We start from the raw sequence: 23,811 nt of genomic DNA, 5'->3' as shown, positions 1-23,811 counted from the left end.
TGGTTACGCTCTGAAATCATGGCTCCTTACTCCATTCCTGAACCCTACCAGACATGCACAGAGGAACTACAATGCGGCTCACGGTTCGACTCCTAACACAGGAGAGAGGGCCTTTGGAGCACCGAAGAGGTGTTGTCATTGTCTTCCGCACTTCACGGAGAAGTGCGAATGGAAATAGACAGTCTGCAACATCATCTGTCAGACTCTTGCCCTGCATAACTTGGCACGGTATCTAGACAAAAACAGGCTAATTAATTACTTGATATTTGATTATCCCTTCTTCATATTAATGGCACAACTACAATCCAGATTGCTTCCCTCATTAATAATGAGGGCTCTCCGGCTTCCTGACCCAGAAGGAGAAGATATCAGAGATGAATATTGTAACGAAACTATGGAGGTCATAGAAGGTTCAGAGGAGCATAATATTAACTAGTCGATATGTACAACAGATGTATGTTGATAGACTTTTCTCTGCCTGGAATCACATCTAACAATTACATGAAATTGAGTCACCGTGTTGCCTGCCTCCTCTGTCCATTCAGTTACACAAAAATTTAATAAGTTACAAACAATATCCCAGATAATATTGTCTGTTTATTTTTTATAACTCAGGTGTTAGAAGAAAACAATTTAACTTTTTCACAAGAAAATCAGTATACACTTTATACATATATAATGTTGATTTAATAAGTTATTCCGATGAATTACTAAATAATTATTGAATTAAAACCCCAATAACAATGAGCAGTTGGGCACTAGCAGATGAAACTGTTTAAATAACGTGACAAAAAGAAATATAGCACTACAGTCTTAGGTAAAATCATATTAAAACTTGCCTCATTTACAGAAACTTCAAGGTATTAGAAGTAAAACAAGTTTACTCTTCCATTAACCACATCTCCAACTTCAGTTTATCTTCCTGAAGTTGTGAGAGTTCGATTTCCAGCAGCAAGTTGGAGATTTTGGTATTGCTTGTTTAGCACCATGGACAGAGTTGCAGTAGTTCCCTCCGACTCTAATAGTCAGACCCCTGCGCTCGGACCAGCTGCAGCTGACTCTCTTTCCATCTGCGGCCTTCTCTCCTCTCTGATCACCATGCCCCCTTTCTCCAGCTCCCTGCCTCTCCTCCTCCGCTGTGTCATTCACACTTTTCAAATACAGGGACGCTAAGAAAAATAAACATAGAAAACACTACTTTATTCTGAAGCCCGCATTGCAGCATTTGTTGACATGTAACTTTGCTGGTAGCTTCCTGGTAGGCTGTATCGTTAAATCATTAGCTAGCTAGCTACCAGCTCAACCATTAGCATACCAAAACCACCATCCCAAAACCCTTTTTGTTCTTTCGACTGATGTCACCAAAAACAATCATTAGGCCTAACTTTACCCGTGTTAACTTCTTGGCTGCCATTGGCCTCTGTCTGTCCCTCATGACTTGGTGTGCTGCTGTCAGTGTCAGCACTCGGTGCTGTGGTTGGGGGAGCCCCTGTAGTTGCACCACTGTTGCTCCCAAATATTCTGCTTTCCCGTCCACCATTTATCCCCCAAAACAGAGACGACTGCCCACCATATATCTTCAGCACCATTTCTGTAGTGTTTTTGAGCTTTTCCTGTGGTCCTCCTTCTCCCCTTTTAAAATTTCTTCTTTTAAAGGTATAATATATAGCTTTTCCACATTAAAATGTTTAAGACCCACTAGAACTACGTTATATATTTTATTGAGTTTGTGTACTTGCATTATCCCAAATGTTTCCAGCAATTTTGAAACCTAGAGAAAACCATCATTTTAATCAAGCTAACTGTCCGTTCCATTCGGTTGCCTGTCAATGGCGTCAAATCCCCTTTGTGCATGCGTCAGTGTTGTGGTTGTCTGGCAGAAGCAGTCAAAACTGATTTTGAAAATTGAATTTTTATCCAGTTTTAAGCCACATTTTTGCAATATGCATTAGATCTTGGTCGTTTGTAACTTCAACTTAATTTATCAAAGAAGTAAGCCGAGCAAATGTTAGCAGCAGCTCGGCTCCCAGCCCTTCCGAGATGTCCTGTGTCTGCTGAACAGCATCAGAGAGACATAGATTTTTTTAAACGTGAAACTGTTTTATTCAGTGTTTTTACCGGGTTTAATCACCTGGTCTATTTGTTTTTGAGACCTTTGTGGATAACTTGGCCCCCGGTAAAAAACCTCCTGAACGATTAACACTGAAGGAATCCTACTGGGAGAGGCTGACTGCAATGATGGCAATGGTTGGTGAATCAGCCATTTTTAAAAAAACTTTTTTAGTCCTACTTAACGTAGTCAAGAACTAAACTGCTTTGTTATATCGAAGCCATAGTCAAAGTCTGTCTTTGTGAACCGGCCCCGGGAGTGCCTGAAGAAAATCACTCACCTTCTCAATAAACTGGAGCAAAACAGGCACCAAGACGGGAAGCGAGCTCGAAATGTCGATGCTAAATCATAAACATGATATTTACTTTTATAACAGGATGATGAATATAGATCTGGCTGTATTTTACATTCAGAAATCCTTCATTGATATTAATGAGTGTGTTGACCTGCAGATATTGAGCCATAGCTGCAGAGAGTATGGATTAGAAAACCTGACCTTGATGAGAATGCGTGGGATATTCCAGGTACTGTAGGTGTATTTTGGTTCAAGAGTGAAGCATTTGCATGTTAAGTTCTTCAGGGTTTTGGAGTTCACATACAGGTTTTATTTATGGATAAAAAATAAAATCTCATAAAATACCATGTCTGTTCCCGTGACATTACCATTCTGGATAGATCAGGTAATGCTCTCACCTGACCTTGTGATTGGCTGCTTGTGAGACTAGGCTACAGTGTAGTGACAAAAAAAAAAACTCTTGATAACTTTTCTGTTTTATAAATATGTTTTCTTTACAATCAAATCTGCGATTGCTATATACATGCTGTGATCAGGTTGCATAATATAATATGACTGTCAGATTCTCCTGTGAGAATGTCATAACAGTGTTGTAAGATTTTGTGTATTTTATCACTAAATGGTGCTGGTTTTGTTTCTATACCTGGTATAGGATGTGCAAAAATAGTGCAAGGTCCTGAGGCTGAAATTACCCTAACACTGTATTCCCAGACTGATGGCACCAAGGCTGCCAATGCGTCTTTTTAATCTGTTTGTTGTCGGTTCCATCGTCCTGTCAGTCTACATGTAGTTTACTCCGTGGTTGTTTAAGTGAATATAAACCCTGCAGTAAATCTCGAATATTCCGTTTTTGTTGATTTACCTCAAAAAGGTGTGGTGGTATGGTATGGTAATCTCTCAAGGTGGTGCTGTATTAACTTGCATTGTTTTAAAAGTTCCACCCTAGTTTATATAGATGATGGAGACAGATATTAGAAACATCTGTCAGTACAATGTGATCAAATACAGCAGGAAACGTCACAAACTCGCTTATCAGCTGCATTGTCCTCTGGCTCTGAAACATCTTCTAGATAACAAAAAATAATGCTGGTGATTGTTAAGTGTGTCTCTCACAGACATGCTGTGCATAAAATGCTTGGTTGCTCGGGTAGATTATTCATAACACCCCCCGACACGCACACACACTTGTAGCCATGTAAAGCTGGTGTCAGATTTTACTTTAAGAAGCATGCTTATTGTTTCCATTTATTGATTTTTGAAAGCAAAGTTTGGACGTCTCTGTCCTGTTATGCATAGATCAACACTTTTGTAGTATTTACAATTAGGCGGACTGCAGTTAGTCCTCAAAAGTATGGCTATACTTCACACACAATAGTAATGATGAAGTGAAATGTAATAACATATTTTTTGAATTTTCACCTGCTCAAATGCTTAAATGGGTCTAATTGACCGACAACAAAATATGAGGTTTAAAAGAAGTAGTCCATGTGAAATTTAGAAGTCTTTACTTGCTTACAGTACATCTGTCATTACCTGCAGTTTCATTCCTTGTAGAGTTTTATTCCCGTAGTCAGCTGGTGTCACGTTTACTGGTAGTAACAAAGCATGAGTTAGCATATGACTAAGCACTTTACATAATTGTTTGTCCTGCTTGTATATACAGTACATGTACGATCGGGGAATTTCAAAGAAGACCTGTCTGGATATTATGAGTTTATCGCCATAGTTAAAGTACCCGCGGAGTCATTGTAATCAGAAGAAATGCCTTGAGCTTGCAAGTAATTAATTAAATAATACCACAGATTTTCAGCAGACAGCCCAGTTCTTTAGGTCAAGCCCTGCAGAGGGTTGACATGGATAGCCTGGACTATCTTTTGTTTTAATAGATAATGCGTTGTATTTACAGTGATTACTTAATTTGCTTTCATTATACATATGCCGATTTTAAGCAAAATGTTTGTTTTTTCAGCTTGAATATCCATAATTTAAATTTGTTGAGGTAGGCTCCTAGAAGAATTTTTCAAACTGTACTTTCATTTAACCCTTTAAGGAAAGACTGGGCTTTAAAATAAATTTTATCCAACGTGTGTTTGTTGTTGAAATGCAAGCTTGATATCAATATTTTATATGATGTCTGCTCAATGTTCTCAGGACTGATGGCTCCAGAGTGACATGCCATGGCTTTAATGATCCCCCCAGTGAAACTCAAATGGCTGGAGCACCTAAACAGCTCATGGATCACGGAAGACAGCGAGTCGATAGCCACACGGGAGGGAGTTTCGGTGCTCTACTCAAAGCTGCTGGCCAACAAAGAGGTTGTGCTGCTGCCCCAACAGGTGCTGTGTCTGAAGGGCCCCCAACTTCCAGACTTTGAGCGGGAATCCCTCTCCAGCGATGAGCAGGAGCACTATCTGGATGCTCTACTCAGCAGCCAATTGGCCTTGGCCAAGATGGTCTGCTCTGACTCGCCCTTTGCTGCTGCACTGCGCAAACGTGTGCTGGTGCTCCAGCGCATCTTCTACGCGCTTTCCAACAAGTACCACGACAAGGGAAAGGTCAAGCAGCAGCAGCACTCTCCAGAGAACAACTCGGGCTCGGCCGATCTGCACTCTGTCAGCGAGCGGCCACGCTCCAGCACTGATGCGCTCATTGAGATGGGTGTTCGCACGGGCCTCAGCCTTCTTTTTGCTCTCCTGCGCCAGAGCTGGATGATGCCTCCACTACCCAGTCCTGGTGGGGGTCCTGGGGGCAACATAAACTTGTGCAATGATGTCATTCACACAGCCATCGATGTGGTTAGCTCCCTGCCACCGCTCTCTCTGGCCAACGAGAGCAAGATTCCGCCAATGGGCCTGGACTGCCTGGCCCAGGTCACCACTTTTCTGAAGGGGGTGACCATGCCAAACTCTGGGGCGGATATTTTAGGGCGACGCCTTGCCTCAGAGCTACTGCTAGGGCTGGCCTCCCAGAGGGGTTCCTTGCGCTACCTGCTGGAGTGGATTGAGATGGCTTTGGCCGCATCAGCTGTGGTCAGCACTATGGAGCAGAATAAGGTGCTACAGAACCAAGAGGGCCTCATTGGCTATGACTGTTTCATGAACATCCTCATGCAGATGAGACGCTCTTTGGTAGGTAAACATTGACAATATAGTCAGATGAGAAGTTTTGTAGTGGTTTAATAAATCAAGCCAGACTGCTTAGAAATGCCATTTTCCTTCAATTGAGTATTAAAGTAGACATTATTCATTCAAGCAATGGTTTCTTATCTTTGAGTAAAGCTGAGATAGAACAGTAGAAACATCATGCAAAAAAACATGTTTTTACTTGGAGATGATCAGTAAAGCATGACCTGGTTTCTGTACAAGAAAGTTGCTGAAGTGAATTCTCACCAAACAAAATACAGGCTGGAAATAAACACTTGATGATATAAGAAATCCTCTGTCAGACTCATAGATGTTATGTAAATATGTAAGAGTTTTACTTCTCTAAAATGTATCATGTGACATGGGCTGCTTTTGGATCCTGTCCGATTGAATAGTGCACGTGTAAGTTAATGTCACTTACTGGAGTCTGTTATAATGGCTCTATAATGCTGAGTGTAATGTTTACACTGTAGCTGGTTTGAAGTGATGTATGGTCTAAACATTTATTTGTGTATGTGATTGTCTCAGGGCTCCTCAGCAGATCGCAGCCAGTGGCGAGAACCCACACGGACCTCGGATGGCCTGTGCTCACTGTATGAGGCAGCTCTCTGTCTTTTTGAAGAAGTAAGAGATTAAAGCAGGATTTCACACTCAGGCACTTGTTTCATTATACTGATAATAGCACCTTAATTTATGTGTAGCCTGTGATTAGTTCAGATCATTTTGCAAAACTGTCACACCAGTTCCTCTATTGTGTGTTGAAATATCTCAGATTTGCCATCGCTGTTATCTGTCACCTAGAAAGTTAGCTTTACAAATAATACTACATTCCCTTATACTGTGTCTTTTTCTTCCAGGTATGTCGAATGGCATCAGACTACTCTCGCACCTGCGTCAGTCCAGACAGCATACAGACTGGTGAGGCACCCGTGGTGTCTGAAACCTGTGAGGTGTATGTGTGGGGCAGTAACAGCAGCCACCAGCTAGTGGAGGGTACACAGGAGAAGATCTTACAGCCCAAGTTGGCCGCCAGCTTTGCTGATGCACAGACAGTAAGAGAAAACAGTCCACATGTCTGCTGTAGAGCTGTATGCACATGTTGAGAAACAAAACATAATGTTAATACTGTATTTTCAAAAGAAGTTGAGTTCCTCAAGGCATTCTGCTATGTTTTGGCAAATTGGTTATGGAATTTTAAGGGGATCAAATATTTTTTTCCCTCAAAGCATGAAAAGACTTGGTGACATAATGCATTCAAAATCAGATTTCACTGATTTTCCCACAAGCAAACTATCTCTGTAGATCAAAGCAATGTGAATTGCTGTATTTGTTATTGATAGGCAGAGACATGTGCTCTTCAAGACAAAGGATCCGACAGCAGCCTGATTCTTATTTCCCTCCTACAGTGTCTTCTCTTTTTCTATTAGGAGAGAAAGGAAACACCATTATGAAGATAACGGACAATTACAAAGCATCTAATTCATGTTTTTCGCACCTACAGTTCTTTCGTAATTGTCCTCACCTTGTTACTTTTTCTTTCTCTATCTCTGTTTGATGTGCACAGTGACTTTTGTGAGTTGTCTATGGGTTGCACAACATTTTATTCATAATGTTCTGATGTTATGAATAAACGGAAAAATCGAAAAACTTAATTACGCAAGAAATTAAATTTTTTATAATTTTATTGAAATAGTTATGGTTGCTATTAAATATCTTATTGTAATTTATAGATTGTGATGATATAGCTGACGGGTAATATGGTATGCTGTCTCATGACAATATGTAGCAATACACCATAGCACGCACTCACTCACTCAGTAACAGTGTGTGAGAATTTTGCGTCAGCCTGCAGGCTTTCATTACACACAGATCCACGACTTTCCCTCATTTCTGTGCAGATTGAGGCAGGCCAGTACTGCACTTTTGTGATCTCCTCTGATGGCTCTGTTCGGGCCTGCGGGAAGGGCAGCTATGGTCGCTTGGGCCTAGGAGACTCTAACAACCAGTCAACACTCAAGAAGCTGACCTTTGAACCCCACCGTGCCATCAAGAAGGTGTCGTCATCCAAGGGCTCCGATGGCCACACGCTGGCCTTCACTACGGAGGGTGAGGTGTTCAGCTGGGGTGACGGTGATTATGGCAAACTGGGTCACGGGAACAGCTCCACACAGAAATACCCTAAACTTATCCAAGGGCCACTGCAGGGGAAGGTAGGGTTTCACCCAGTGTTCGAGTACAACTTGACGCATGGTATTTTATTCACATGGTAAACATTCCAGCTTTTTATTCTTTTAAATCCAGTGCATTGTGCATTTTATTTTTATTTTCACAGTTTTTTTTTTAGCTGTTTTCTCCTGTCGCTCTTATTTTTAGAATAGACAAGGGAAATCCATTAGATGTCTTTTTGCTTGTGTGTTGATTAACAATTTATGATAATGTGTGTGGGTTTTGTTTTGTTTCAGGTGGTTGTATGTGTGTCTGCTGGCTACAGACACAGTGCTGCAGTCAGTGAGGATGGAGAGTTGTACACATGGGGTGAAGGAGATTTTGGAAGATTAGGTAAATTTCTGAATTAATTTCTCCTAAAATGAAAAGGCTTTCTTAATAAACACCTGTACATGAATATAGTTCCCAGCACGGTCGTGCTGATTGTCTGTTTTGGGGCTTCAAAACTTCTGTACAAAAGATGCGAGGTGATGTGATATTTGAGGTGTCAGCAAAGATGGAGGTGAAGGTGGGATGTAGACCATCAGTGTTGATGATTTAATATTATAAGTAACTTTGCAACACATTTTACATTTCAGTGTAATGTAAAGTATACTGCTTTACAGAAACGCATTCTTGAGCAAGGCTCTAAGCTCACACTAGATAAATGGCTGGAAAGCCTCTCTTTCAGCATTGTTTTTAGTTAGTTATTGTCAGCTATCAGTCGATCTGTAATGTATTAATTAGGGATTGACAGGGTTTTGATTCAGCTGGCCTAAAGTTTTGTCATTTTAAAATTTGTGTTCCTCCTCTTGTTGGGAAAGCTTCTGGTTAAGAAAGAGCCATGTGTGTTTGATGACATTCAACAGTGTTTACTGGCTGGCTAGTGGTTTCTGAATTTTGGGACGTGGGTCATGTTTATGTTTGCAACAGTGGCACTCTTTATACCAATAATATTTATCAGTAATATTATCAAAAGTGAAATTATCTGTGGATTGTAAACACATACATGGAACATGATTTGGTGCTATCCAGAATGCAGCACTCTTAGAGCTACACAAACATTCTCTAATGTACAATTCAAATGGATTCTTCTTTTTTTATTGAAAATGCTAGAGCGTTCATCTTCCCCTTCCTATGTGTCACGGGCTATAAATGTTCTGGTTATGATAATAGGAGAGCTCTTGTAAAGTTGAACAGATTGTGCTGTGAATACTGTCTGTTTTGAGTGTTTACACCAGGTTTAAACTCACGACTTTTTTCAAGGCTCGTTGGATAAGTGTCAAGCAAATGACAGTGATAATGTAGATGAGCCAAAACATTACGACCACTCACAGATGAAGTGAATTATGTTGATTGGCATGGGCCAGATCGTTGTAGCCAAACCATTGGGTCGGAGCATCTCCGAAACAGCAAGGCTCGTGGGGTGCTCAGCAGCGACGAGTACTTATCGACAATGGTCTGAAGATGGACGAACCATAGGGGATGGGGGATGTGCTGGAGCAACAGGTCTAACTTACAGGGGCTCCACCTTGCAGCTAAAGTCTTGTGCCAGATACCACAGGGAACTTCAGAGGTCTTGTAGAGCTCGGTGGGATGGAGCTGCACGCGAAGGACCGACAGCATATTACGCAGGGCCGGTCATAATGTTTTGGCTGATCAGTGTATTGTTAAGTCAGGTCAAGTCAATTTTATGTGTATGGCCCAAAAATCACAATTTTTCTTCAGAGGGATTTATAATATGTTCGGTATACAACACCCTCTGTCGTTAAGTGACACACACGAGCTGTGTAGCGTTGTGTCATTTGAGGCATGTTAATTTATCCCCATAGCACATACCAAAGGCATCATACAGGCAAAAGTAGCAGTCGGAGGCAAAATGTCTAGGAGTGCTGATCCGGGGAGCCAGTGTGGTAAAGTTGCTGCTTCTCTTAAGAGATGCTGCTCATCAGTACTGGGAATTAGAACAGTGGCGTTTCCTGAAAATGACATTGTTGTTGATTGAACTTGCATAGAAAACAATGAGTTTGGGTGTTTTGACATCATCACATCCCAGGGGTGTGTGTTGAACTTTTGACCCTCAGTTCAGATAAGGAAAAACTCTACTTTTGTGTTCTACAATTTTCATGTGTCGACAACTTGACTTTTTTCCTTTCTTGGGAACGCAGGTCACGGTGACAGCAACAGCCGAAACATTCCTACCCTAGTTAAAGACATCAGCAATGTGGGAGAGGTGTCATGTGGTAGCTCCCATACTATTGCACTGTCAAAGGATGGGCGGACTGTGTGGTCCTTTGGAGGAGGGGACAATGGTGTGTAAACCCTTCAGCATGACTTACTTTGTTGATGCTCTATTTTGAATGTTTCATATAACAATTAATGCTATAAATTGAATTATTTATGTTTGAAATATACACTTTAAATATGAGCCGTTTTTTTCAAAGTATGGCGTTTCTACAGTTTGTGCACTTGATGCTTGCATCTTTTGTAAATGCTCTGGAATGACAGTATGTATAAAAATGTATTTTTCATTTTCTGTGAATGCCAAACAGCTGCACGTCACTAAAATGTGAGTATACGCTGATACCGTAAATAAATCAGTCTAAGGAAAACCATGTGTTGTCCTACAGGAAAACTAGGGCATGGTGATACTAATCGAGTCTACAAGCCAAAAGTAGTGGAGGCTTTGCAAGGGATGTTCATCAGAAAAGTCTGTGCGGGAAGCCAGTCATCTCTTGCCTTAACCTCTACTGGACAGGTAGGACATCATTCCTTCATTGTTAACCAAGACAGAACAAAAGCTGTGGTTTGTTCTTGAACATTTGTCCCAAAGAAGGAGTTTCATGCAGCTGTTTATGCGTTCCTGCCGACAGCAGCCAGGACTTGTTACGTAACATGGCTCTTCTTTCATGGCTTCGCCTCAAAGATGTCGTCTCTCTGTTTTCTCATCAAGACAGTTTTTTTCTGGAGTTGATTCATGTCACTTGTTTGCAGGTGTATGCTTGGGGCTGTGGTGCCTGCCTGGGGTGTGGTTCTTCTGAGGCCACAGCACTCAGACCCAAACTAATCGAGGAGCTGGCTACCACCAGGGTGGTGGATATCTCTATAGGGGACAGTCACTGCCTGGCCCTGTCGCATGGTATTTGTCTCTGTCTTTCTCATGCTCTCTGTCTCTCTTTTCTGTGAAATATGTCTCTGTAGATGGTTAAGTATAAACAGCTGCAGCTGTATTGACTGAAATGATTTTTTCATGCTGTCAGGGATCAACACTCAGTGTTAGAGCACATGCGAAGTCCACTGACTCCATCAGTCACAATACTGACAGTCACGATAATAGTTTGAATACTACTTCGCTGACACAGCAAGACTTTGTGTTTGTTAAACATGTGACAGGACTGTCGCAAGAAAGCATGATGTAATAGCAAATACATTGACCAAATTTGTTTAAGCTAATACTTAACGTCTCAAGCTTTAGGATTTCTTGAATAAACTTGATAAATACAGTCATATTTCAGGTTAGTGCTGTACAAATTCTAAGGCATTATTAGAATTTTCATGTAAAGTATGAATTATCATCACGGCCATATCTAAAATCATATTGCTTGTATTCTTCTCAACCACAATCTAGACAATGAAGTATATGCATGGGGCAACAACTCCATGGGCCAGTGTGGCCAGGGGAACTCCACCGGGCCGATCACCAAGCCCAAGAAGGTCGTCGGCCTGGATGGAGTCGCTATTCAGCAGATCTCAGCCGGCACTTCTCACAGCCTGGCCTGGACAGCCCTGCCCAGAGACAGGTCAGTTACCAGCAGAGTAAATACAAAGACTGTAGGGCAGGTAACATTTACCAAAACCTGGATTTTGCAGGAAATGTTTGCATGGGGGGAGGGAGGGTGAAGGCGAGTGCTTATGTCACCACATCCCTGGACTTCTGTGCTTTTAACAGGGATTGTGTAACAGAAGTCAAAGGTCAGTAAGTGCATGTTGAAATGTATAGCAGAGGGGGGGTAGGTGGAGTGAGCCCGGTCCCAGAACACATACGCAGCCCGCTCTCATGCGCACCCCGAATGGCCGGTGCACAGAGGGTCGGTAAAAGCCTAATGGATTTTTGACGGGCCACCAGTCCATCAATGCAGCGGCCCACAGGGGTTTGTCCCGGTATGCCCAATGGCCAGTCTGACTATGAAGGGTTTTGTTGTAGCTGAGTGGTGCGCAAGTAGGCCGGCAGTTGCTCATCACGAGTAGCACTCATTCAGCCGGTGACAACAGATGTATAATGCCCTTTGTGGCTCTAGATGGAGCTTGGTGTTTGAAAATAACCCTGAAGATTTCTCCAGGGTCGTCTCTGCTTCGCCTAAAACATTTTAACAGAAAGCCTGCGTTACAAACTGAAGGTGTACAGAAAAAAATGGACATTTCAAACTTAAAGGGTCGTCTAACGAAAGACTATTGAGTTGCATTATGGGAACTGTAGCATCCATCGTCTTTTTGGAGTTTGAACCATACTGGGGCCTCTGCTACTTCCATTTTGACCTTCCGTCTTCTAATCTGTCTTTAGTAAGTTCCCCCGACATTATGAAAGTACAATACTAAATCGCTTGAGTTCCCCTTTTAAGGCCGAATGATCAGTTTAGTTGACAGCGTTTGCATAGTACAATCCGTGAGCACAGACAGGAATTGGGGGAAGGGATCATTCTCCAACTTCATGCTAGTGTGGAGGTACATTCACTCAGAGGGAATTAGCTTAGTCAATTTTTCTCCAACTGTTTTGTCATTGCAAGTATGAACTGCTTTCTAAAGACATGTCTAAGCAACAACACCGTGTCCCTCCAGAATTTTGGTGTGAGGAGTTTTTATAGTCATCATAGTTTGTCTAGATTCCTTCCCCCTCTACCCTACCACTCAAACACATGTGAAGTACTACAGCACTTGTTAATATTTACTCACTATCACTCTTTAGGCAAGTGGTGGCTTGGCACCGACCATACTGCGTCGACCTTGAAGAAAGTACCTTTTCCCACTTGCGCTCCTTCCTTGAGCGCTACTGTGATGGCATCAATAGTGAAGTTCCTCCTCTTCCCTTCCCCTCATCCAGGTAGGTACACACAGCCTGCAAGCCAACATCGCCACTAGTGACAGTTAAGTCAAGTAGGCTGACACAGAAGGAAGGATTTTTTTTACCCTGGTCTATTTCTTGCACTTGCTTGCTTTACGGTTTCTCATGCCAATACACCTTCTTTCTTTTTCAGTTTTAAATTTGTGTCAGATTTATACATCTTTTATAGGTATAAACAGAATTGGAATATAACTTCAGCAAATTCTGAATAATTTTTTTTAATGCATTTGCAGGGAGCATCACAACTTCCTCAAGCTGTGCCTTCGGCTTTTGTCCAATCATCTGGCTCTGGCTCTGGCCGGGGGTGTGGCCACCAGCATCTTAGGTCGGCAGGCCAGGCCCCTGAGGAACCTGCTCTTCAGACTGATGGACTCCTCTGTGCCAGACGAGATTCAGGAGGTGAGAGAAAAGTAGATGCTCTTTTGGTCATGGGGGGATATTGTTAAGAGCAAAGTACCGTACAAGCTGTATGAACAAAATAGACATGAAGCACAATAAAAACAGTGATACTGTGTGAAAAAAACAACGTGTTTAAAATGAGGTTCCCTGGAATAATTAAGATAATTCACGATGTGCCTTCGTACCATAAACCATAAGTTTTCTAAAACCCAAAGTGACATCCTAAAATGTCTTTTGTCCAAACAAGAGGCCAGAATCCAAAAACATTCTGTTTCCTTACCTTTGAGGAGCTGGACCCAAAGAATTTTTGAAAAGTTTTTCTTGCAAAATTATTTTGATTGAGCAATTGATTTTTTTTTTTTTTTTTTTTTTAATGTCAGTCGACTATTGTATTTATCAGTTATAATCGTTGCAGCTCTAACAAGACTAGGTCAAAACCTAGTATATGACTGGACCGCCCTTTATCTGTTTGCTTCTCTCCTGCTCTCTGTGCTCCAATATACAGTAATTTAATGCAGCTGAATTCCCAATAAAGTTGTTGTCATGTACATGTTTGTCTGCTTTTGTTGTCAGACAAAGGAACAAGTATGAAATAGTGACTGAAACACAACCCATTAAGACGGCTCTGCTCTGCTAAAATCCCAATTTTATAACCGTGACGTCCTCTGACAGAATCACCAGACACATAAGTTAAAGGCGACGGCTGTGCTGTGATTTCAGCCATATTTACCAGTAAAATGATCAACCAGGGAGAAAGTTAGAAGCTCATTCACGTCTGTGTCAGCTGCTGGATCTGCAGAGGGAAAACCCGATTCATGCTCATGGGGCAACACTGGCGTCTCTCTTCTACGGAAAGTAGCTAAGGTTTGTCAGAAAAGTTGCAAGAATTGTCACTGGGGGCTTTTATGGAGAAAAATTGCTAAACTAGTGTGAAAAGTGTTTAAATCTAGGCGCAAACGCGCTAAGTCAGTCATTCAGTCAGTCAGTCACTCAGTCAGTCATGGACACTCGCGTTTATAGGACTGTTGCAGTCCAGCCATAAAATATAGAAAAATACTCCCAAAAGGCTTCTTTTTTTATCATCAGAAATTTAAATTTTTTAGAGAAGGAAACTCATCGTGGTGAACATATTGCAGGTGGAGCCGGTCCACCTTAATATTTGTACATATCATGCATTCTCCTCTTTACTTTTATACTGTCAAACTCAGGCAAAGCCTGTAGCGATATTTGTTTCCGACAATTCAGTATCCAGAGAAACACTCAGAAATCACAAAATCATTCCTTGACTTTACTTTTTGTATTCAGAAAAATGCTTGTAATCATCTTGGAACTGTAATGAATATTTCTTGTGATGCCTTGTGCTTTTCATTTCATGTCTCCTTGTAAACATCCTCCTTCCGTTCCCTTTCCTTTCCTTTCCTTTCCTTTCCTTGCCTTTTTGATTATAGTACATTAGTAGGACATTAGTAATGTTTGGTCTACAGGTTTTGAATCTGTAGGCCTTGATCACATCACAAGAAACAGTCTCAAAATGTGGGTGTTTGTTTGTCCCATCAGGCGGTGATTGAGACTCTGTCTGTGGGGGCGACCATGCTGCTGCCTCCACTGAGGGAGAGGATGGAGCTTCTTCACTCCTTGCTGCCTCAGGGCCCTGACAGATGGGAGAGTCTCTCCAAAGGACAGGTACCTGATGCTACCTAATACAGATAGAGCTACCTTACCATGATGCTAAAAATTGAGCACCTAATCTAAGAACTCTTGTATACATTTGTACAGTAGAAATATGTTTTTTCATATCCTGTTGATTTCACTGTTATCTATTAAAATGTGGTCACAGCGCCCAGATTAAGAGCCAGTTATATAAATTTACGTACCTAAAATGTGTATTTTATTGACCAATGCCTAATTTGTTGCGGTTTGTATGGTCAATGATGGATGATGAATGCAGCTTTTACACTTTCAGCTGCTTGGTTAAAGGCTCCGTCTCTCTCAGCTACAAAGTTCTGACAAAGACGCCTCGAGCGCTCCCCATCGTCTGTAAGGGACTCTGTGTTCCCAACGGGCCTACTTGGGAGTCTGACATTAAAATGTCTCAAGAACTTCCATTGAACTCAACAACGGAGGCTGCTGGTTACCAGGAATTCTTGTGGAATTTCAAATAAAATTTGCTGAGAGCGACAGCTTTGAATAGTTGTAATCCGATTGTGAAACATTGTGCTCTTAAAGGAATTGTTTGACATTTTGGGAAATTTGCTCATTCGCTCTCTTGCAGGGAGTTAGATGAAAAGATAGAAACCCATATCATGTCTGTTTGGTAAATATGAAGCTACAGCCAGCAACCAGCTAACTTAGCTTATCATAAACACTGGAAACATAGGGAGACAGCTAGCCTGGGCTCTGCCCGAAGGTAAGAAAATTCACATACCAGCACCTCTAAAAATCACCGACTAACATGTTATATGTTGTTTGTTTAAACTGTACAAATCTGCTTTTCAAGATACTCAGAGCCACTTTACACGAAAAATTAAACAAGTGGCCTTATATTTAATGAACAGTTATGAAAGTGGTATTGATCTTCTCATCTAAGTCATGGCAAGAATGGCAATATGCATATTTCCAAAATGTTGAACTACTCTTCAATCAGGGCTTATTGCTGTTCATCATTTATAAATGTCTCTATGTCCAAAAATGTGCAGTTTACTCAACAACCACAACAAAAAAAATCTTTCCTGTGAAATTGACATGAAATTGGTAGTTCATGAAATCCCATTATGAAAGACAACAAGCAAGCACAGTCATGTAATTAGCTGTTGCTGAATGTTGTGTTGAGGCCAACTTTTCTTCTTGGACAAACTATTTTCCGGATGACCTAACTCTAAAGGAAATGAGCATCTGGTGACTGATCTGCTGTTTTCCTCAGGATGAACCCACAGTACCATCATGTTTTCGATCAAATAGAGTAGTTTGGTTCTGTTGAAGGTTTATGTTTTCCTGGTCTGAAATGTATGTGTCTGTGCCACAGAGGATGCAGCTAGACATTATCCTGACCAGTCTCCAGGACCACACCCACGTGGCCTCGCTCCTGGGTTATAGCTCTCCCGCTGATGGCCCCGAGGTACTTTCCTCTGGCCCGGGTTTTACAGCTTCCCCAGACCCCACCTACAGCGCCACGGCAGGCCATCCTGACACCCACCTGGCTGAGATCCTCATGAAGACGCTGCTCAGGAACCTGGGCTTTTATACTGTAAGTAACTGCTAGATGGTGGTTGGTGCAGCTCTACTGGAGAGCGTACAGATTGCTCTTATTGATTTTAGTGTGTGCATTATTCAATAACAAACCATTATTTGTGGTATCATTATAATCTATTTAGAATTGAAAGAGGTATATATTACTCAGGAAGGAAGTCGTCACCAAAGTCAACATATAGAGCCCCATCCTTACACTCGGCCGTCTCTCCAGCTCTCTTGCTTCTCTCAGTATTCAAGTGCTGGAGGCAGAGCATGAGTCATATTTTATCGTTTGTCATGGTCACCTTCTGCCTTTTTTTCTGGCTCAGCAGTGGCTTTTTCCTTTGCCTCATTCTCCACAGATGCCATTTTATTGATTGTAACACACACACACACACACACACACACACACACACACACACACACACACACACACACACACACACACACACACACAGGCTGTTTACAAGTGTGCGTGATTATGCAGGCCTGAGTGAATGATGATTAGACTGCAGGGCTTTCCACATGAGTCACTTCTTTTAGATTAATTGCCTTTTGCTCTACTTTTTGTTGTCACTCTTTCTTTCTCTTTTCGTCATCTCTAGAACTTCGTTTTCTGATGTGGGAAATTTGCAAATGGCAAAACCACATCCAGATAAAGAAATATAATTGAACAAAATCAGTAATTACTTTTTGGGTGAAAAGAAATTCTGGTGGTCTAAATTGGGAGATATCAAGAATCTAGATTATAAAAGCCGATTCTGTGTAACTCAAGGAAATTCAAATTTAATGTTCAGCCCTTTTGATTAGCTAGTGTTTGCCATTTGTAGTTGAACATGTTAGATTCCTATTGTATTACTCCAAACATTAAGAGGTTCAACAAAGTGATTCCAGAAGGTTTTTAGATGGACTAACCAGATTCAGAAAAAACAAAACAGAAATATTCAATTAAAAAAAAAAAAAAAAATGTATTGCTAAATTTGGCCTTGAAAATAATAGGTTCCAGGGCTGGATTCATTGGCTAGATCTTCAAATCGTGGCTTGCTTAAAATTTTCTGCTATGAAAACACACCTTTTCTGGACTCAAATCCCTTTGGCCATAAAACAGTTAGATCTGTTTCATATACACGCTTAGATTAATAAATGAACACTGAAGATACCTCTTATATCTGCCACATCTGTGAACCCCTACTTGTTCATATCTGATTTGTGTGTGTGTGTGTTTTGTGTTGTACAGGATCAGGCATTTGGGGAGCTGGAGAAGAACAGTGATAAGCTGCAGCAGGGCACGTCCTCCTCTGACAGCAGCCAGCCAGCTCACCTTCACCAACTCCTCTGCTCCCTGCAGAAGCAGCTGCTAGCATACTGCCATATCAACTCTGTCACTGAGGTACGGACACTCAGCTGTCCCTGTCTTTATAGATGTACAGCCTGTTCATACACATTCACTCTCTTTTCCCTACTGTATATTAGACTTTTACGATGGGGCAATTACTCAGTGAAAAAGTCTCCATGCGTTTGTTTAAATTCCCTGGGGCTTTGCCAGTAGGATCATCTGACTAAAACCTTCTTGTGACACTGGTGGGATACAACATAATGTCTCGGTAATAGTTATGCATCAAGCAGACTTGAAAGGCGGATGCTGCATGATGTTCAATTTGATGAAGTTATTTACTTTGTATAGCAAATCAAATTTCAGAACTCACATGGTATTGTTAATGAGGCGTAAAATGACATTAAATTGCCTATCTTGACAGAAAATACTAAGCAGTTTGCATAACTAATGTATGAAATGAAGTCATTCCTAGTTGCATAGCTTTCATAAGCTAATTCTGGACAAAATGAGTTGTATTTCAGTGGCTGTGCAAATTTAAATCACAGTTTCGTAAGTATGTATTTTCAGCATGTTCCTAATATCAATTACATGTAATTTTTTTTTTCAGACCGTATTAACAATCTTACGGCCAGAGAATTCAATTTAATACAGTAACTTCATTGTATATGAAATATATAACAACATTATGATCTCTCTGTTTTTCTGCAGAACTCCAGCAGTGTGGCTTTACTCCACAAGCATCTGCAGCTCCTGCTGCCCCATGCCACGGATATCTTCTCCCGCTCGGCCACTTTGATAAAAGAGAGTTCCTGGAATGGCAGCATAAGAGAAAAGTTACAAGGTGAAGATGATCAATGAATTACTTTTGCAGCAAGGCAGAAATGCTTCCTCACCTCTGGGTCCCTTGCTATTTTGAGCCCTGCCTGTTTACGCTAGTAAATCGCTTTCATTATCTTTGTTTCTGTATTGTTTTTTCTTAAAATCTCGGCTTAACGTTATTTTATATATGTTTTGCGTTTTCAAAATTTGCCCCATGCTACAAATTCAAAGTCAGTAACACTTTGGGTCATCATGTGAGAGAGTAACAAAACATGTGCCTTAAACTAATTGTATCAATGTCATAAAAACACAACACAGAAACAAGGTTAATTAGATTAAAGTTAATTATTTTGGCACCTAAGGTAAGTGACAGGAATTCAAATATCTTATCATTACCCCTCCCCCATTTTTGCTTGCTTGATCCAAAAAATCCCAATAATCAATCAATCAATAATAAATAATTTTTCACCTGAAACTGTCATTAATATTGAATTATTGAAACTTAAAAGGGTAATCCTGTGTCTTGTCATCTCCAGATGTGATCTACGTCTCAGCAGCAGGGAGCATGCTGTGCCAGATAATCAACTCTTTGCTGCTGCTTCCGGTGTCAGTAGCGAGGCCTTTGCTGAGCCACTTGTTGGACCTGCTGCCTCCTCTGGACCGGCTCAATAGACTGCTACCCGCTGCATCCCCTCTGGAGGACCAGGAATTGCAGTGGCCTCTTCATGGTGAGCTTGAAATAAAGAGCTACGCAGAGTAAACCTTTACATGCATCAAATGATCAAGAAATGTAATGCTGACAGTCTTAACTGAGGGTGTTCTCACCAGCTTTTAAGTCTGCTGTGCATACTAAATAACCGTATATTAATATTAGGCCTGCTTTATTACAGTTGTTTAGCTATTATTATCCCTAGTAATCGCTATCATTTACTACACAAAAATGTGCATTGTGCCTCTTCATGGTCTTTCCTTCTGAATTAAGTTTATGTGTAGTCTGTCTGTGTTTCTTGCAAAATCCATTCGTGTTCCTTACCACGCTGCTCTGTGGTAAGCAAATTCAAGGAAATATTTGAATGCAATATACTGTAAACTCTGCACAGACTGTGCCAGGCCAAGTTAGCTTCAAACCTTCTTGCCTTGGTTGTGACAAAATTTGATCAGTAAAGTGAATTGGCATTCGAGCTATGTATGTGTGTACTGTATGTTGCACTGACTCAACTCAAAGATTTAGTGTCTTAGTTTCAGCATTTCCCTTTTTGTCCTCAGGACTTTTTGGTTTGTGAACCCTTTCCAAGTAAGCAACACGTATAATTTAGGACTGGTTTTGTAGTTTTCTGGATAATACATGGCTGTAACTCTGTCAAGGTTAGGGGTCCCAGTTGAGGCTTTTAAATGAGTCCACCAAATCACATTTTCATTGTGATTCCTGACAAATCAAAACTTGCAGAGCACTCACTACCTTATCATCCCTCAAAACGGATCCTTTTTGGAAATCCTTATATTTCCGGGCAGTGGAATTTATGCGGTCCCCTTTTCTAACTTTTCAGGTACCTCTGACTTTGCTGAGCCAGCCTCAGGAATGTCCCTGCCGCAGCCAGCATTGTCCTGGGTGTGGCTCGTGGACCTGGAGAGGACAGTTGCCCTGCTGGTGGGCCGATGCCTTGGTGGGATGCTGCAGGGAGCTCCTACCTCGCTGGAGGAACAGGATACTGCTTACTGGCTCAAAACACCCCTCTTCAGTAATGGCTTGGAGATGGACATCCCACAGCTAGGTAGGGAGGGGACCGATACAACGCTGTGATTGAGTTCTTGTCTTTTAAAGTGTTGATCACTGGTAATAACATGAGCAGCTGAGTGTAGTGGCTTCAGTTGTTGTGAATAGAAATTCTAGCAGGATATTGTTTACTCTTTTGGGCTGTCTCAGTGAACGCATAAGGCTCTTATCCAGTTGACTTATAGAGATGGTGTTTCGAATTTCTTGTTTCCTCTGTGACTTGTTGAGATGAAGAATGTTTGTCCACTTGTGTCCTTCAGACACCTGCATCAGCTCTTTATTGGAGGCAGCACTGTCTGGTAACGAAGAGCAGAAGCCCTTTGACTGCACACTGCGTCCTGACTTGAGTGTCTTGGTGGATTTGGCTCTGGGTTCCTCTAAAGAACCGGCCAACAGCCTTTGGATCAACATGCAGGACTATGCCATCAGCAAAGGTCTGTCATTGGACTAGCCATGTAATGAAGTCCATCGTTCCTGCTAGAATAAATAGCCTTGAAATGGACTTGACAGTGGTACTGTGTCTTCTGTTGCAGACTGGGACAATGCGTCTCTCAGTAACGAGTCCCTGTTAGACACTGTGTCCAGGTTCGTGTTGGCAGCCTTATTGAAGCACACAGGGCTGCTGGGCCAAGCCTGTGGAGAGGGCAGGTACTGTAACATGATATATATGATATGTTGGATTAAGGTTTTCCACACTGTTGCATAGGACCAGCCTCAATTAAACATCACATGTCAAAAGTATATTTTTGTTTACCCATCAGGTACCAGCCATCTAAGTCCCTTGCAGAAGTCTACCGCAGTGTTTATAAGGTACGAAACCGTCTGCTGGCCTGTAAGAATATGGATTTCATCCAGACCCGATCCTCTTCACGTGAGAGGAGGGTGAGTAAACAAAAGTTACATGCACACGTGCACATTTGGATTCACTTTTATTATGCCATCTTTAATTATTCGGTAATGTGCATATCGTTAGTCTCTCAAACAACTTGTCCGATGTTCCTCAGCGTTTTCTTCTCTAATTAGACACTTTCTCTGCAAATGGCTGCTGTGTTCATGAACCAAAACAATTTTCACAATGACTCGTATATGTCTTCTGGTTTCACTTGGGTCAGATTTCAGACAATCAGGACTCCCTGGACATGGACCCTCAGGAGCACTCGTTCACACGCACCATTGATGAGGAAGCAGAGCTGGAAGAGAGAGCCGACCGCGAGAGAGAAGAGGGCCATCAGGAACAAGACGATGAAGAGGAGGACAGGGAGCATGAAGTAATGACAGCTGGAAGTAAGTACATCTGCCCGGAGTTGTATGTTTTTTATGCGTTCAGTGTGCAGTTCATCAGAACATTAGCTAAATAATTTAATACATGTATTTTTCTCTTCATTCAAGGCTGTAAGAATGTTCTTTTTTTATCCTGCCCGCTCCTGTTCGTTCACATCTCTGCTTTAGGACTATAGTTATTAAACTGGTGAAAATGATAGGGAATTCCTTTAACTGAAAATGGTTGGTACCATATCCTGTTGAATGTTTCATCATATTGGGTTAGTTCTAGTGAAAGACATGTTTATTCAGTTTATATTAATATTATTTATTTATTCATTTAATGAATAATTGGATTAACTTGTAATCCTAAGAATTTTTCAAAATGACAAAGCAGTTCAGCGAGGTAGGTGATTTATTTACATTTTTCTTAGTTACTGCTGACTGCTTGGTGAAGCAGTTCACCGGTTACTTTGATAGAAAGAAAGGTGTCCATAGCATAATGTGGTTTCATAGCAGGTCATGATTAGTATGTGTAGTTTTGTTAAATGTGGCTTCTGACATACAGTAGGGAGAAGGCTTTCACACTCATACATATTGTCCAATTGTAATGTAAAATTTTCATTGTTGTGATAGAAAAATAGTCTCCAATGTACTTAGATGAATGTGACAGTGTCCCACAGTTTTTGGTGTGTTGCATTTGCATGAGCTTTGATTTTACACTCTCCAATCTAGTAAACCTTGCGTGCATAATGTGGCTGCTGCTTGTCCTCTAACCCAGCATTTTGTGTGTTTTGTGTGTGTGCGTCTCCGTGCATATCGCACAACACAGAAATCTTTCAATGTTTCCTCTCAGCGCGGGAGGTAGCTCGCAGTCGGGACAGAGAGCGGGCAAGCAGCAGCACAGGCCTGGGCTCCGGCTCTGTTTCCAGGAGTGGAGGAGGGGGAGGAGGAGGAGGAGGTGGAGAGGAGGACGCCATTCTGTCTCAGGAGGGGAGAAGGGGTAGTACGGGTCTTCCAGAGGGCCAGGACCTGTACACAGCAGCCTGTAACTCAGTGATTCACCGCTGTGCCCTGCTGGTGCTGGGGGTGAGCCCCGTGCTGGGCGAGCTGACCAAACAGAACCAGGAGGAAGGACAGACCCAATCAGCTACAGGAACACAGGAGTGTCTGAGCTTCATGACCAGGTTAGAGCACTTGCCACCTGGACACAGTCAGAGGGGAGAGGGTGGTAAATCAAAACTCAAACAATATCTGTTGACAGGTAACCAGCTGATTCCCTCGTCAGTGGGGATTTTGTGCTGCAAAAATATCCCTCTACTGTGGGGTGAGATGGTTTCACCTGTGTCCAGAGAAAATCAGCTTGATGGGTTTCAGTTTGACCTTTTTCTGTATTAAAGGATACGATCACATTTAAAAAAAAAAAAAAAAAAAAAAAGTTTCTTAAAATAACACTCGCATGCCTATATGAACACTGACACTATTCTGGTCACTGTGATTGTTCCTCTTGTTCACATTGGCCATGAACAGATCTCCTCCTAAAGCAAATCCAGAGTTAGAGATAGGGGACGAAATCTGCGGCTCTCACACTGTGTATAAATGCATTCTGAAGTTCAGCCAAGGTTAATGTGATGTAGTCAGATTTAGACAAATCAAGTGGGTAGTTTCCAGAGTTACTCTTTGTAGTGCAAAATGTTTGTCTTTTTCTTTTTGCTAAAAAGACTAACTTTGAAAGATACCCATTTCATTTGCCTAACTCAGACTGACGAAGCCTCATATTAGCTCTCGTTGACCGTACCCGTTTTTGTACTGAACAGGGACTATGGATTTGGTCCCTTATCTCTAATCACTCTCAGAAGGATCTCTTTGCAGCCCTTATGGGCAAGAGGAATCATTACAGCAACCACAAACTTACTTCAGTACGAGTTTTATTTTTTAGACGAACTTGAAACCCATTTCTTAAATGTTTGAGCGTGAATATAATGAAAAAAAAAAAAGACTAATTGGCCAACAAGCTGTTGGCCAATAGGAACGTTTAATATTACCAGTATCTTGGCCGAAATTGGTTTGGAACATCCACTGCCAAAACATGGTTTGTGTTTGTCCAGTCCACAAGTCTGCGG

General features: G+C 41.6%; 1 protein-coding gene across 12 annotated transcripts in view; it reads left to right on the top strand.

The window, feature by feature from the left end:
• The window catches only part of herc1 (HECT and RLD domain containing E3 ubiquitin protein ligase family member 1), a 71,783-nt gene that overhangs the window by 4,798 nt on the left and 43,174 nt on the right, over positions 1–23,811 (top strand). For 10 of the 12 annotated variants that reach the window (XM_040127657.1, XM_040127669.1, XM_040127696.1 and 7 more), the window contains exons 2-23: positions 4,557–5,533; positions 6,077–6,172; positions 6,406–6,600; positions 7,447–7,758; positions 8,011–8,107; positions 9,922–10,065; positions 10,384–10,511; positions 10,748–10,892; positions 11,382–11,553; positions 12,717–12,851; positions 13,106–13,271; positions 14,829–14,954; positions 16,294–16,515; positions 17,737–17,889; positions 18,544–18,676; positions 19,191–19,382; positions 20,202–20,426; positions 20,689–20,862; positions 20,962–21,076; positions 21,190–21,310; positions 21,541–21,712; positions 22,521–22,875. In XM_040127657.1, coding sequence (XP_039983591.1) covers positions 4,583–5,533; positions 6,077–6,172; positions 6,406–6,600; positions 7,447–7,758; positions 8,011–8,107; positions 9,922–10,065; positions 10,384–10,511; positions 10,748–10,892; positions 11,382–11,553; positions 12,717–12,851; positions 13,106–13,271; positions 14,829–14,954; positions 16,294–16,515; positions 17,737–17,889; positions 18,544–18,676; positions 19,191–19,382; positions 20,202–20,426; positions 20,689–20,862; positions 20,962–21,076; positions 21,190–21,310; positions 21,541–21,712; positions 22,521–22,875 — 4,529 coding nt within the window. In that variant the 5' untranslated portion in view covers positions 4,557–4,582. Of the gene's footprint in view, positions 1–4,556; positions 5,534–6,076; positions 6,173–6,405; positions 6,601–7,446; positions 7,759–8,010; positions 8,108–9,921; positions 10,066–10,383; positions 10,512–10,747; positions 10,893–11,381; positions 11,554–12,716; positions 12,852–13,105; positions 13,272–14,828; positions 14,955–16,293; positions 16,516–17,736; positions 17,890–18,543; positions 18,677–19,190; positions 19,383–20,201; positions 20,427–20,688; positions 20,863–20,961; positions 21,077–21,189; positions 21,311–21,540; positions 21,713–22,520; positions 22,876–23,811 lie in introns of those variants that run through there. The other 2 variants (XM_040127705.1, XM_040127737.1) reach the window with 2 other exon arrangements.

This window comes from Xiphias gladius, chromosome 1 (genome assembly GCF_016859285.1).
Source record: "Xiphias gladius isolate SHS-SW01 ecotype Sanya breed wild chromosome 1, ASM1685928v1, whole genome shotgun sequence".
In the NCBI taxonomy this organism is placed as follows: Eukaryota; Metazoa; Chordata; class Actinopteri; order Istiophoriformes; family Xiphiidae; genus Xiphias; species Xiphias gladius.
This window is presented reverse-complemented; position numbering and strand designations above follow the sequence as displayed.